We start from the raw sequence: 14,681 nt of genomic DNA, 5'->3' as shown, positions 1-14,681 counted from the left end.
TTTCCCTTAACTTAGATAAATTATTTAAACTCTCCATTTCTTTGCTTATAATTGTGCCTAGGGGTCTCCCCAAGTGCCTCTTTGTTGCTCAGGTGTGGCCCTCTCTTTAGCTAGGCCATCTCAGCAGGTGGTCTTGCTGCCCTCCCCTCTGCATGGGGCCTGACTCCCAAGGGTGTGGATCTTCCTGTCAATGTCAGGTGTGGCTCCCGAGGATGAGTCTGGACCCGGCATCGTGGGTTGAGAACATCTTCTTGGCCAAAGGGGGGATGTAGGATGAGACAGAGTAAAGCTTCAGTGGCTGAGAGATTTCAACTGGAGTCGAGAGGTCACTCTGGTGGACACTCTTACGCACTACATGGGTGGCACTTTTTGGGTTTCGATGTGTTGGAGTGGCTAGAGGTAGATGCCTGAGGTTGTCAGGCCCCAACTCAATGGCCTTGACTCTTGAGGGCGATTGTGTGGTGGTGTGACTTGCAGGGGGTGACACTGTGTTTGTGGGGGACTTGTGGATTGTGTGGTGGTCATTTAATTGTTGCCAAGTATCCATTAATTATAACTCTGGGGGGGGGGTGGTTATGGGGGACTTGTGGATCGCGCTCCCTTTGTCCAGTGTGTGGATGGATGGGTGGAGGAATGGGGATGGGGACTGGGTGGGAGGTGGGGTGGGATGGGGGGGATGATTTGGGTGTACTTTTTTACTTTTATTTCTTGTTCTGGTTCTGATTCTTTCTGGTATGGGGAGGAGGGTCAGGGGTGGATTGGGGTAATAAGGGCATGATGGCTATGTAGTGGTGCTGTGGGTGGTTGATTGTGCACCGTGGATGATTGTGTGGTGTGTGAGTAGAATTGAATTTAATAAAAAACAAACAAACAAAAAACAAAAAAAACACAACTCTCCATTTCTTGCAACAAGAAAATATGCTTTACATGTTTTATGAGATGCAAACTCTTCACTTAATTCCAAGTTAAAATCAAGTTAAGACAGTCTTCAGATAGTCACACAGAGGACCTCGGTTGAAACAAAGAAAGAGATTTTGGGTAATATCTGTAAGAACTCAAATACTAGCCCAGTATATGTATTTTTGAAATTTTCAAGGAAATCATGATGCTCCTCAAAAACTATTAATCCTCATCTATTATAAAAGAGCAGTTAAGTGTTCAATAATTCCTAAGAGTTCATCAGCATGCATTAAAAAACACTCCAAAGTCAACTCTGGAATCTACCCAATTCAGTTTAAGGCAACAACAAATTTACAAGCTAAACAAAAAAACAAAAAACCAGTAAACTGTATTACAGACAAAAGAAAAAAAAAAAGAATAAGAAAAATAATAAAAGAAAGCCAGCAGAGCAAATTAAAAGACATTCTTTATTTCCTTTCCCTCCAGCAATTACTACTACTAGGTATGGCTCTAGTCTACAGTTGTAGTATGTAATGATTCAGTAGTCCATGTAAGCTCAAATTTAAACCATTAACCACTAACACTGCTGTGAACACATTTATTTCTTCTGTTGCTGTACAACGATTTTAACATGAATAAGAGGATAATTTTTTTTCCTTTAAATATCTTATAATGCGTTTATCTGTTGTCTATACCATGGAACAAAATGAAACACATACAAACAATTGCTAATCAGCAATTTAAAAGAGGATCTTTTTGCTTGTACAGGTCTGACTCCATGAATTTTCCAAAAAGATGTTTCTTTTCAAGTACAAAACATCTAATTTCATTCTCAATATGGCTTGGAGAAAGGCAAAGTTGATATAAAGGTTTTTCCTAATTCATAACATCTCCCCACCCCATAAAAAAAGCTCTTCTAAAATTTTCAAGTAGTTTCTAAAAAATACCATATGTTTAGATGGCAGTTTCATACTTATTATCTCATTTGATCTGTACAAGTCTGTAGGGCAGGCAAGTATTCCACAGGTAAGGATCTACAGGTAAAAAGGCAATGTTAGCACCTTGCTGAACATCACTGTAAGTAAATAATATAATTTCTTATTATCTTACAATGAGCAATGCTAGTGATTCTTACTAGTAATTTAATACAGAGCCTGCATATAACCAAGTAGCAAGCTATTATCTCAGACACCAAAGAAAGTTAATACTAAAAGGTATCAACTGACCACATGGATATTATATATAGTACAGGAAAAAAGATAGCATAAGGAAAGCATTTTTTCTCCCAGAGGGGGAGTGAAATAAAATATATGTTTTTTAAAAATGCTTCCTTTAACTTATACACAGAAAAAACATGTAGGTGAAAGCAGCAGGGGGCTACAGCAATGAGTTAGCATGATGGAAAGAGAGATAAGGGGGCAACAAATCTTTTCACAAAAACAGTAATATCTAGTCAGACCAGCTTTGTCATGTATTCAATAGATATTAGCTGTATATGCCACTGCCCATGGTGCTCTGAGATACGATGATGAATAGGAAAAGAAGCCGTGCATTCAAGCAGCTCACAGCCAAGTTCGGAAGATAATATACCCATACAGACAAAATACTCATTCATTGATTCAATATTTCCTGAGTAGTTGCAGGACAGCAATGAACTTGGGACTGTGAGAAGCACAAAGATGAATGAAACAGAGCCTAGTCCTCTAGGAAGTATGTGTCTAACAGAAAAGATAACACGGGTATACAGGATCTGAATAAGAATGGGATAAGTGATGTGGGAGTGGTCCAGATAAAATGCTATGTGACACGTTCTTAGCAAACTTTCTACCTGCTTACTCAAAAAAAAAAAAAAAATGCCATGTGAATTCTGAGGGAGAAATGATGCCCAACTGAGTGTATGGGAAGATGTCAAGGAGTACACATTTGAACCAGGTAGCTTTTAAATGGTATGCAGGATTTGGGTATCCACTGATCGGGGAGGAAAGACATTCTAGGTGATGGCATGTTTAGGTGCGATACTCCGGAAAGTAGAGGGAGGAAAAGAGGGATACTGTGTACGTAGTATTGTTGTTTTGTTTGAGGGAACCCAGGTGATATGAGGGAATTTAGTGAGAAACAGAGTGAAGTCAAATCACAGAGAGCCTCGAATGGGAGCGTAAACAGCTTATGCAGTTCATGGGACATAAGAAAAGGTAGAACATAAAGAATATTTAAAAAGAGTTTTAAAGTCAATGATAACAGAGGAAAGGAAAATTAGGTGCGAAATTAGAGAAGAGATCACTTAGTTAGTTAGGCCTTGAAGAGTAGACATGATTCTGACAAGCTGGTCCAGGTTATGTACATTGATGAGACCCATGATTCAGCCAGGTCCGCAACTCTCTAGTCAGCATCCTTCCCTCTAAATCCTAGGTGCTGGCTCCATATCTCCTTAGATATGTTAGCTGTGAAATAACATTGACCTGAATAAAACCAAACCTCAGGCACTAAGCCTTTAATAGACAAACACACAGAGACACATTACCCCCGCCTGCACCCCCACCACCACATGGACTTGTTTTGGTAGGATACTTTCACTAATATATGATTATCAAAGGAACATGTTCTTCCAACTGAACAGTAGCCAATTGGTAACATATAGGTACCCAACAACACAATTCCATAGTCCCAGAAATAATTGCAATTCTCATCCTTTTGCACAATGGTAGCCCAGTGTTACAATCTACCTTTCAGACCTATGAGACCAGCAGAAACCTAAAAGGATTCCTCTCAGGTATTTGTCTGGATCTTCCAAAATGAAAACAAACATCAACCAGTCTCCTAAGAAAGAGGAATAGGAAATCACTAAACAATTCAGAACCAGAAAGTAATTATTTTCATAACTTTTTTGAGGGGGCTGTTTTGTTTTGTTTTGTTTTGTTTAATAAATCCAATCCTTTAATCTAGACTATCCATAAGATATTCATCCTATGCTCCTTCTACCAGATGACAATCTTCTCAAGGGCAGGGACTAAATATCCCATTCCCTAATACAGTATCTGGCACATATAAGATGCTCAAGATGGATTTATTTACATATAAATGAATGACTGAATATTGTGTGACACTTGACTATTAGTATGCCTAAGACTATTTGGTCTTGAATCTTCCATTTCCCACAGTCTATGGAATCGATACTGTATTTTTAAACAACTTTGTTACTTTTTTCTAATTGTAAAATTGATAAATACTCACTTCAGAAAATCTAGAAGATACATTTTGGGGTATTTCTAGTCTTTTTATTACTATCAATTTTAATATTGACATAATAAGCCACAGTGTGAATGTCCTACCACTGACAGCTACAATTTTATACTGAAAGCTAGTGTGCATGGAATATAGCCTAACATCCAAGGCCAGTGTGGAACAGCCCAAAGATCAATACTGGTCTTTCCAAGAATCCCTTGAAGCTCTATTCCTGTTCTAAAGGTCAAAACAGACTACTTCTAGACTATATCCAAATATTTTCTGTATTGTGTAAGTTAAAGAGACCCAAAGTAGTTTCTCAGGACTCAAACAAAAGTAGGTTATTGAATACAGCAAACATCAATACAGACAGTTGGTGGATATTCATGCTATATCACCATATGGGGGTGCAGTGTTTTAGAGATATTCATAGACAAATTAATGGTTTTTCAGGGATCACCCAGGTTAGAATAATTTCAATCTAAATGGGTTTGAATGGAGTAGAATCGAACATTGCTTGGTTTTGTGTTATGGCAATTTGATATAGAGGTTAAAAGCATGAGCTATAAGCTTAATCAGAATCTATGTGGTATGATCTTGGAAAGTTACTTAACTTTTCTAAGATTTAAAGAATTCTCACAGGGGTAATATAACACCTGTGAGAGAATTCAATATAAAAAGAAATGTATGGAAGACTGTCATTAAATGGCAGTTTATTATTAGCAGGCAATCATCCTGGTACCATTTTATATGGAAATCTACTGTCCTTAAAGAATTAATGCTTTTTAAAATATTTAACTATAAAAATAAACATGTTCATTATAGAAAATTTAGAAAATACTGATGAACAATATTTTTAATTCTGCAGTCCAGAAATAACTAAGTTTGTGTATTTTCAAAAGCATTTTTAAATACCTCGCCCTATTTTTTTTTTTTATCAGATTGGTAAGTGAAATATATGTTAAGCTTGGTTTGATGGTAAATTGAATACTCGACAATATATTACATTTATACTTTAGGGCTCATTTCCATGAAGTGTTTTACAATTCCTCTCAAACCCACGATCTTTCCTTTCTTTAAGCCCTCATATCTTAGGGGTTTGGATCTCTCATATAATACTTCTCATAATCTGGATTAAGGCTATCCATGTTCTTTCCTTACCAGTCATACCCTCCCCCAACCCCTTATCTTGCACTGTATCCCACAGCTAGAGCTTTTTGAATCCCTTGAAATTATACATAAAATAAGTGTTTCTGTATGTATATATAAATGTATTTTCCAGGAGAAAATCCATAATTTTGGATTTTCAAAAAAGGTCTGACAGAATTAGGTAAAGAACTTTAGGTCTAGGGAAAAGATCTGTTATCTATTTATCCTTGGAGTCTCCACACTGCTTAGAAGCCACCTTGCATATAGGTAAATATTAGTTGATTTATTAAATTTACTAATCATAATATCGATTTTAAGTTTCGGTTTAACGTAATCTTTTAAAACATATTTTCCTTATTGTTCTTTTAATTTTAATGTAAAAAACACTTTCTTATTCTCATGCAACACTAATCACTTATTATAGGGCCGGCTCTTCATCAGATGAAAAGAATAAAGTAATGTACTGTTTAAGTTTCAGTACATAAGAAAGAAACCGTTAAAGAAGAAGCAAATCTCAACTGCAGTCTACACACTGTTACTTCCCGAGTATAAGTGCAAGTTAAAGTAGGAAGATTAAATCATAAATCTTATCCAAACAGAGAAGTTGTTACCTGAGTAAACAAAGGCAAATTGCTTAGAGATACTAGTTTACGTGTGTGAAGAAAATTAAGCTTTTTCAAGATAACAAAAGTCACTTCTCAGAGCATAAATGAAAATTTAGCCCAACTTTATCAATGTATTATCCATATGAGTCAAGTAAGCATTTTGAAAGCCTGCAGCAGACATTTCAAGGTGCCAGGGGCATATTTTTAAAAAATAAATATTTAATGAGTATTATTTTTAAAATTTAGAAATATAAAATTCCCAGAACTACTTTTAAAAAAATGAAAAAGCAGGCTATATGGTAACCTTGATTACAGAAAGGATTACTTATTTTCCTGTGTGACTTTACTCTGACCATAAACTTTACAGCCTGGTTCACCAAAGAGAATGTCTCAGACTCAAAAAAGGTTATAAATATATTAAAACATCAAAACTATTTGTATTAATTAGGCTATATTTGTATTTCCAAATAACATATATATCTTGTGAAAAATCTAGATTCTAAACCTTTTGATGATTAAACTTTAATGATACCTGCTGGATTCCCAATACCTGATTTGCAAAGACACTTAAAGTTCCATTATTTTCCCAGAGATATGTATCTATTTCTTCAGTGGAATCTAGAAATCTTTAACAACTGATTCAACATAAAAGCCGACCATTAATATTTAAATTCCATGATAAACAAAAGTTATTCACCACCACTGAAGTACTACATATTTTGATGTAAGCTTATTTTTATTGTTCTTTTGAGTTTAACACTAAATAATTAGAATTTTAAATTTTCCCACAGTTGTATTTATCAAAAAGCCAATTCTTTCTAATATTTACTCTTATTCAGTGTACATTCAATAAAAATTTGCTGAGAGTCTACCAGTCACTAAGCTAAAAGTGCTAGACAGCAGTGAACCAAATAGTCATGTTCTCTCTAAATAATACTTAAAAGCTACTACTTTTCTACAATATGGATTTATATTACTGCCTTTTCAAAGTGTCTTTACATATTTGCAAATATACTCATTCAAGTATATTTTTGAAAAATTCAATTTATGCCTCTGATCTCTAATAAATAATTTTTACTATTTAGCTAAAAAAGTTACCACAATCTATAAATGATTATATATTCCAAGACATAAAAATGTCTTCCTCTCATGGAATTTGTTTTTCTATATGGCAATATCAAAACATCAAAGTAATCATAAATCACTTTAAAAATTACCTGAAATGGGAATATTCTGAGAGACTGATAACTGCACATCTCCAGTTCCTGGTGGCATGTCAACAACTAAATAGTCCAGCTGACCCCAATCTACCTAAAACCAAGATGACATAATATCACTTTATAACAAATGCAATGAAAAGTGAATAAAAATAAATGTGTTAACATTGCAATTTTAAAGCTTATTACCAAGCAACAGTAATCAAAACAGTGTGGTACTGGTACAAGGACAGACATATAGACCAATGGAATAGATTCAGGAGTTCAGAAATAAACCCTCAAATTCATGGACAATTTTTTTTTTTTCATTTTCTCTTTATGTAATTGTTTTTCACTTTTTAAAAACTTTTAAAAGTTTGAAATACTTTCAAATTTATAAGACAGTTACTAAAATAACATAAACCCTATACAGAGAACTCCAACATACCCTTACCCCCCTCCCCAGATACATAGATCCACCAATATTAACATTTTGCTACATTTGCTGTATCATTCTATTTATCTATCTATCCATCCATCCATCCATTTATCAATCTATTTTCTGAATACTTGAGTGTAGGTTTAATTTATCACGCTCCTTGAACACTTTATACTGCCATGTACATTTCCCAAAAACAAGGATATTCACTTATGTAACACCTTAACTACAGTTATCAAGTTCAAGGAATGTAACACTGATATAAAGCTTACTGTTCATATTCCAATGTTTTCATATGTCCCAATAATGTCCTTTTGAAAGTTTTCTCCTCCCTTGCTAGATCCCTTCAGGATCGTGTATCGCATTTAATTGTCATTGTCTCTTTAGCTGAACTTTCTTCTTTTTCTTTTCTTTAATGTGGGAATATATATACAACATAAACTTTTCCATCTCAACCACTTCCAAGCATATCATGCAATGGGATTCATCACATTCACAATATGCAATACCCTCACTTCCACCCATTACCAAAATTTTCCCATTTCCCCAAACAGAAACATTACACTCATTATGCATTAACTCCCCATTCTCCCTGCCCACATCACTGACAACTTGCCCTCTAATTTCCATTACTATGAGCTTACATATTCTCTGATATTTTCTTTGTAGTTACCATGGAGCTTAAATTTAACATCCTTAATCTATAACACTCTCATTTGCTTTGATATCTACTTAGCTTCAATAGTGTACTCAAATATGTTCCGATACTATCCCCCCACCTTTATGTAGTTCCTGTCACAAATTACGTGTTCATACATTATGAGTCTCAAACCACTGATTTATCTTTACATTTTTTATTAGAGAAGTTGTGGGTTTACAGCATAATTATGCATAAAATACAGGATTCCCATATACCACCCTATTATTAACATCTTGCATTGTGTAGTATATTTGTTGGAATTGATAAGTCTCATTAAAATTTTATGCATTTGCCTTTTAGATCCTGCAGGAAATAAAAATCGAAGTTACAAACAAAAAATACAGTATTACTGGATTTATATTTACCCAGGTTGTTACCCTCACCAGAGATCTTTATTTCTTCATAACACTTCCATTTATTGTCTACTGTATTTATCTTTGAACCTGCAGGACTCTCTTTATAGCACCTCTTGTAGAGATGGTCTAGTGGTGACAAACTCTCTCAGCTTTTGTTTACCTGGGAATGTCTTTCTCTCTGCCTGATTTTTGAAAGACAGTTTTGCTGGATATAGAATTCTTGGTTGGCAATTTTTTGCTTTCAGCACCTTAAAGGTGTCATCCCACTAATTCCCGCCTACATGGTTTCTGATGAGAACTTGGCACTTAATCTTATTGACGTTCCCTTGTATGTGACCCATTTCTTCTCTCTTGTGGCTTTCAGAATTCTCTCTTTATCTTTGGCAGCTGGCAGTTTGATTATAATATGCCTTGGTGTGGTTCTATTTGGGTGAATCCTGTTTGGAGTTCAATGAGCATCTTGGATGTATATATTCATGTCTTTTGTTAAATTTGGGAACTTTTCAGCCATTATTTCTTTGAATACTGTGCTGGTTTGGATATATTATGTCCCCTAAAATGCCATGTTCTTTAACACAATCTTGTGGGGGCAGATGTATTAGTGTTGTTTAGGTTGGAACCTATTGATTGAGTGTTTCCATGGAGATGTGACTCAATCCACTGTGGACAAGATCTTTGATTGGATAATTTCCAGGGAGGTGTTACCCCACCCATTCAGGGTAGGTCTTAATTAAATCACTGGAGCCATATAAAAGAGCTGACAAACAGAAGAAGCAGCAGCCAAGAGAGACATTTTGAAGACAGCCATTGAAAGTAGACTTTTGCTCCTCCAGAGTTTGCCTAGGAGAAATTAAGAGAATATCCCCATATGCCTAGAGAGAAACATCCTGTGAGAAAGCCTTTTAGAAACACAACCTGGGAGCAAAGGAAGAAGATGCCAGCCACCTGCCTTCCTAGACAAAAGAGGTGTTCCAGACGCCATTGGCCATTCTTCTGTGAAAGTACCCTACTGTTGATGCCTTAGCTTGGACACTTTCATGGCCTTAAGACTGTAACTTTATAACCAAATAAACCCCCTTTATAAAAGTCAATCTATTTATGGTATTTTGCATAATGGCAGCATTAGCAAACTGAAACAAATACTCTCTGCCCCTTTCTGTCTTTCTTCTTCTGGGATTCCCACAATATGCGTATTATTATACTTGATGGTATCCCACAGGTTCTTCAGGCTCTGTTCACTTTTCTTCTCTCTGCTCCTCAGACTGGATGATTTCAATTGTCTTATCTTCAAGTTCACTGATTCCATCTTCTGCCAGTTCCTATCTGCCATTAAATCACTCCAGGGAATTTTTAATTTCTTTTACTGTGGCCTTCAGCTCTGTTTGGATCCTTTTCATAATTTTCAACTCTATATTGATAGTCTCTTTGTGTTCATCTATCATTTTCTTGATCCTTTAGTTCTTTGTCCATGTTTCCCTTTAGTTTGAGCACATTTAGGACTATTTTTAAAAAGTCATTCATATGTTCTAGGTCTGGTCCTCTTCAGTGATGGTTACTAAAGCTATAATCTTCTCCTTTGACTGGGCTACAGCTTCCTGTTTCTTTGTATGTTTTGTAGCCTTTTGCTAAAACCTGGACATTTTGATATTTTAATGTGTTATTGCTGGAAGTTAGATTGTGAGGCATCTGCTTCTTAAACCTGTAATCCAGGTAGTGTTATCACAGAGCTTTTCTTGAATGCCAGAAGCTAACAAAAAAGAAGAAAAAGGAGGAGGAAGGGAAAAAATACATCTTCCTCAGTCTTCGCAGATTGACCTGCGCAGGTGCTCTCCTCCAGGGAGTATCCGTAAAATGAGTTTGAAGGATAGTTCCAGGCCGAAGAATAGGGTCTTCTCTGGTCCTTGCTGTACATGCATCTTGTCTTGGGCATATGCATGTGGCCCTGGGAATTCCACCATTTATACAGTTCTGAATGTCCTATCTGCCCTAGAAAACAGTTTCCTTACAGTCCCAGGCACTGTACTGTGTGTCCAACAGCCAGCATCCCTTGCCCCTGGCAGCATGGCATGACTCTTAGCTCAGGATTCTATAGGAGAGCTCTGTGAACTGCCTTCTATGGGCCAACTGAATTTTGACAAGGATCTGAAATACACTCAATGGGGAAAGAATAGTCTCTTCAAAAAATGGTTCTAGGAAAACTTGATATCTACCTGCAAAAGACTGAAAATGGACCCCTACCTCACATCACATACGAAAACTCAAATGGATCAAAGACCTAAATATAAGAAGTAAAACTACAAAGCTCTTAGGAGACAAATAGTACAACATATTCAGGACCTTGTATTTGTAATGGATTCTTAGATTTCACACCAAAAGCATAAGCTATAAAAGAAAAAAATAGATAAATTGGACTGCATCAAAATTGAAAACTCTGTGAATCAAAGGGCATTATCAAGGAGTGAAAAGACAACCTCCAGAATGAGAGAAAATATTTGGAAACCATATAAATGATAAGGGTTTAATATGCAGAATATATTAAGAAATCCTACAACTGAACAACAAAAAGACAAATAACCCAATTAAAAAATAGACACAGGACTTAAATAGACATTTCTCCAAAGAAGATATATAAATGACCAAGGAGAATATGAAAAAATGTTCAACACCATTAGCCATCAGGGAAATGCAAATCAAAACCACAATGAGATACCAACTCATGCCCACTAGAATGGCTGCTATTAAAAAATGGAGACTAACAAGTGTTGCAGAGGATGTGAAGAAATGGGAGTACTTGTTCATTGTTCGTGGGAATATAATGCTGCAATCTCTGCGGAAAACAGTTTAGCAGTTCCTCAGAAAGCTAAATTCAGAATTACCATATGACCTGGCAATCCCACACCTAGGTATAAATGCAAAAATTTGAAAGCAGCAACTCAAACAGAAATTTGCACACTGATGTTCATAGTGATATTATTCACAATTGCCAAAAGGCAAAAGCAATCCAAGTGTCCATCAACTGATGAATGATAAAAATGTGGTATATACACACAATGTAATATGAATCATTCATAAAAGGAATAAACTTCTAATATATGTGACAATGTGCATGAACTTTGAAGACATTTTAAGTGAAATAAGTCATACACAAAAGGACAAAAATTGTATGATTTCACTTAAATGAGGTACTTGGAATATGTAAATTCAGAGTCAGAAATTATAATACAGGTTACCAGGGGCAGGGGGGTGGGTAGGGAATGGAGAGTTAACACTTACTTGGTACAGCATTTCTGTTTGGGTAATGGAAAACTTTGGGCAATAGATTATGGTGATAATAGCACAACATTACAAATGTAATTAACACCAGTGAATTGCATATTTGAAAGTGATTAAAACGGGAAAATTTATGTTGTGTATATGTTACCAGAATAAAAAAAAAAAACAACAAAAAAAACCTAAAAGAACTGTAAAAAATAAATATAAATAAATAAACAAATGTGTTTGTGGTGGCCCAGGGCCCGGAAACCCTTCTAAGTGGGAATGAAGCCCTAAGCACGTAGGGGCCTGCATGACCAGGACAAAGGTCAAGAAAGAAAACAATCTCCCTGGAGGGAAAAGAATGTAATCATGGATGTAAAAGGATGGGAGTGGAAGAGCACTGATTATACCTTAGCCTTAAATATTAATCTTAGTAGAACATCAAGTCTTAAGACCCTTTAATGATTATACTAGAGGCTCAATGTCCTTATACTAAATGGAATGTCTCTGTTCTAAAATCATATACATTTTGCCCCTTATACTCCTGCCCCTCTGTGGAGCACTACCCCTCTAGACCACCACCACTAGAGATTCTCTCTTGTTTGTAAGTCCTAATAAATCTATGTCTGCTTCTGCACCTGGTGTGTGTTTTGGTCTCTTGCAGCAGCACTGGCTCATACTCTTCATGAGCTCGGTCTAGGACAAATAATTGTCAAGCCAGGTAGGAGACTGAGACACTACTGGCAGCAGAAGTCCTGGGTCCAGAGAAGGGAGAATCGCTGGGGGAAATCCCAGGTTGGCCTGCATTGCCCATTAGGGAGGGGTGGCTATCCTCTTGGGTGGATGGGGACCATTGTGAGAATATGGAGATGCCCTAATAACTCCAGCAGGGTTGCTAACCTGCTTTGCAACAGATAGCAGGACAACGAAATCTTAGCAAAAAGAAAGGAGAATGCCAATAGAGGCAACCATAGCCTGGCTCCTTTTGGGAGCCTTATGTATGGCCACAGAGGCAGAACAGGTGGCAAAAACAACAGCCCACTGTCTAGAGGAAGAATTAAAATTAGAAAGGGACACATGTCTCGCTCAAGCAGACATGAAAGATGCCTTAACCAAGCACTTGCATCATATGGATGATCAATTAGAAATTTTAGCTTGTAGATATGGTTGCATTCGGGTTGAAAATTATCTCAAGTTGGAGTCCAGAGAATACTAACTAATCAGGGATGGAACCCAAAAGCTTGAGATCCCAAAGATTCTTCATCTGATGATGAAGAGGAGGAAAAGGAAGAAGTATGGGAAGTGGAGGAAGAGGAGCCACTCCAGCAGGTAAACCCAAGTGCTACAGAAAAAAATTTAAAACAGTGTAGGAGTGACCTAATTGGGTGGACCCCCAAACATTACAACTTCTTGAGTGGAAACTCCAGATTACCATAAGAGATTATACTGCTGCTGAATTATGTGATCTCAAGCAGCGTTACTGGCAGAAAATCAGGGAGTCATCCAATTGGCTTTTATGAGTATGGGACACAGGAGCCAAGGCCATAACATTAACTGGAATGGAGATGGGTAAGCTATTGTCTAATACAACTCACCCATTCCTGCGCCAGTGCCTGTATGCCACCCTAAATCATGAAGAAATGGTATCTTTGTTAGCCTGGCTAGCAGCCACATTCAAGTCTGCCTGGCCCAATGAGGGAGATATTCCACACCCTACTCCCCATTGGAAGTCTATGAAAGAACTGCAAGATGTTTTGCGGGGTCTTGGGATGAAACATGCAATATATATTCTGAGCATTTTGCAGAACCTGACAATGAAACTTTTATAGCAGGAATGAAAGGCGCCATTTTGCACACTGTTCCTAATCATTTTTATGGACTCCTCATGTCCATTTTGAGTCTCCTAGTGGGACAACCCATTTCAAGAGCTGCTCAAGCCATAGCAGATCTTGGGAAATCAGAGCAGCTCTGGAAAAGAGGAGTGAGAGCAACAGGAAAGACTTCCTGAGAACATGACAGCCCTAATCGGGTCTCACATAAGCAAATGTAGGCTGATCTAATTGCTGCAGGGACAGAACTAGAAACCATAGATAAACAACTAAATGCTGTTTTAGTTAAATTATGGAACAAATTACCCAAAGACAAAAGATTTACTCAAATGAATCCCTGAACAGCTGAAGGGAAGATAAACCAACTAAGAAAACACAGGGTATCCAACCCTCTGCACCCCAGATGATGATTGGCAAGCCCCCTTTCCCTTCCCATAGGGGAGGGATCAAGACCCCTGGGTATGAGTGATAACTGGGGACCCCAGGGAACAGACACCACATGTAGAATTAACTATTTATCGGTCCGGTACTAACAAACAGAAAATGTTAGCACTAGCAAACACTGGAGCTGAATGTACTTTGACTTATGGAAATGTAACCCGATTTAACGGACCCATGCTAGCCACAAATGGCTATGGGGAAAAACAATCAGAGCCAAATAACATAATTTATCTTACAAATTGGGAGACTGCTCCCCTGGGAATACACTATATATATTTCTCCTATACTCAAATATATATTAGGAATTGATCTCTTAAATTCCACATTACAAACTACCATAGGAGAATTCTGCATCCAGTATATAATAGTAAAGGTGGTTCTAAGAGGGCAGGAGAAATAGTCCCCTGTACAAGTACTGCAATCTCAGAGGACTGTAGCCATTAAACAATATAAGCTCCTGGGTGGACATCAAAAGATTTCTTCAACCATTAACAAACTAAAAAATGTAGGAACATTAGTACCAACCTATAGTTCTTATAATAGCCCTGTGTGGCCAGTAGAGAAACCTGATGGAACCCAGCACATGAAA

The 14,681-nt window shown here is 36.9% G+C and overlaps 1 protein-coding gene across 9 annotated transcripts in view; it reads right to left on the bottom strand.

The window, feature by feature from the left end:
* The window catches only part of NUBPL (nucleotide binding protein like), a 626,527-nt gene that overhangs the window by 238,978 nt on the left and 372,868 nt on the right, over positions 1–14,681 (bottom strand). For all 9 annotated transcript variants that reach the window (XM_037834762.1, XM_037834763.1, XM_037834758.1 and 6 more), the window contains one exon: positions 7,094–7,187. In XM_037834762.1, coding sequence (XP_037690690.1) covers positions 7,094–7,187 — 94 coding nt within the window. The remainder of the gene's footprint in view (positions 1–7,093; positions 7,188–14,681) is intronic.

Source organism: Choloepus didactylus, chromosome 4, assembly GCF_015220235.1.
Source record: "Choloepus didactylus isolate mChoDid1 chromosome 4, mChoDid1.pri, whole genome shotgun sequence".
In the NCBI taxonomy this organism is placed as follows: Eukaryota; Metazoa; Chordata; class Mammalia; order Pilosa; family Megalonychidae; genus Choloepus; species Choloepus didactylus.
Note: the sequence above shows the minus strand (reverse complement) of the source record. Positions and strands in the feature narration are given on the sequence as shown.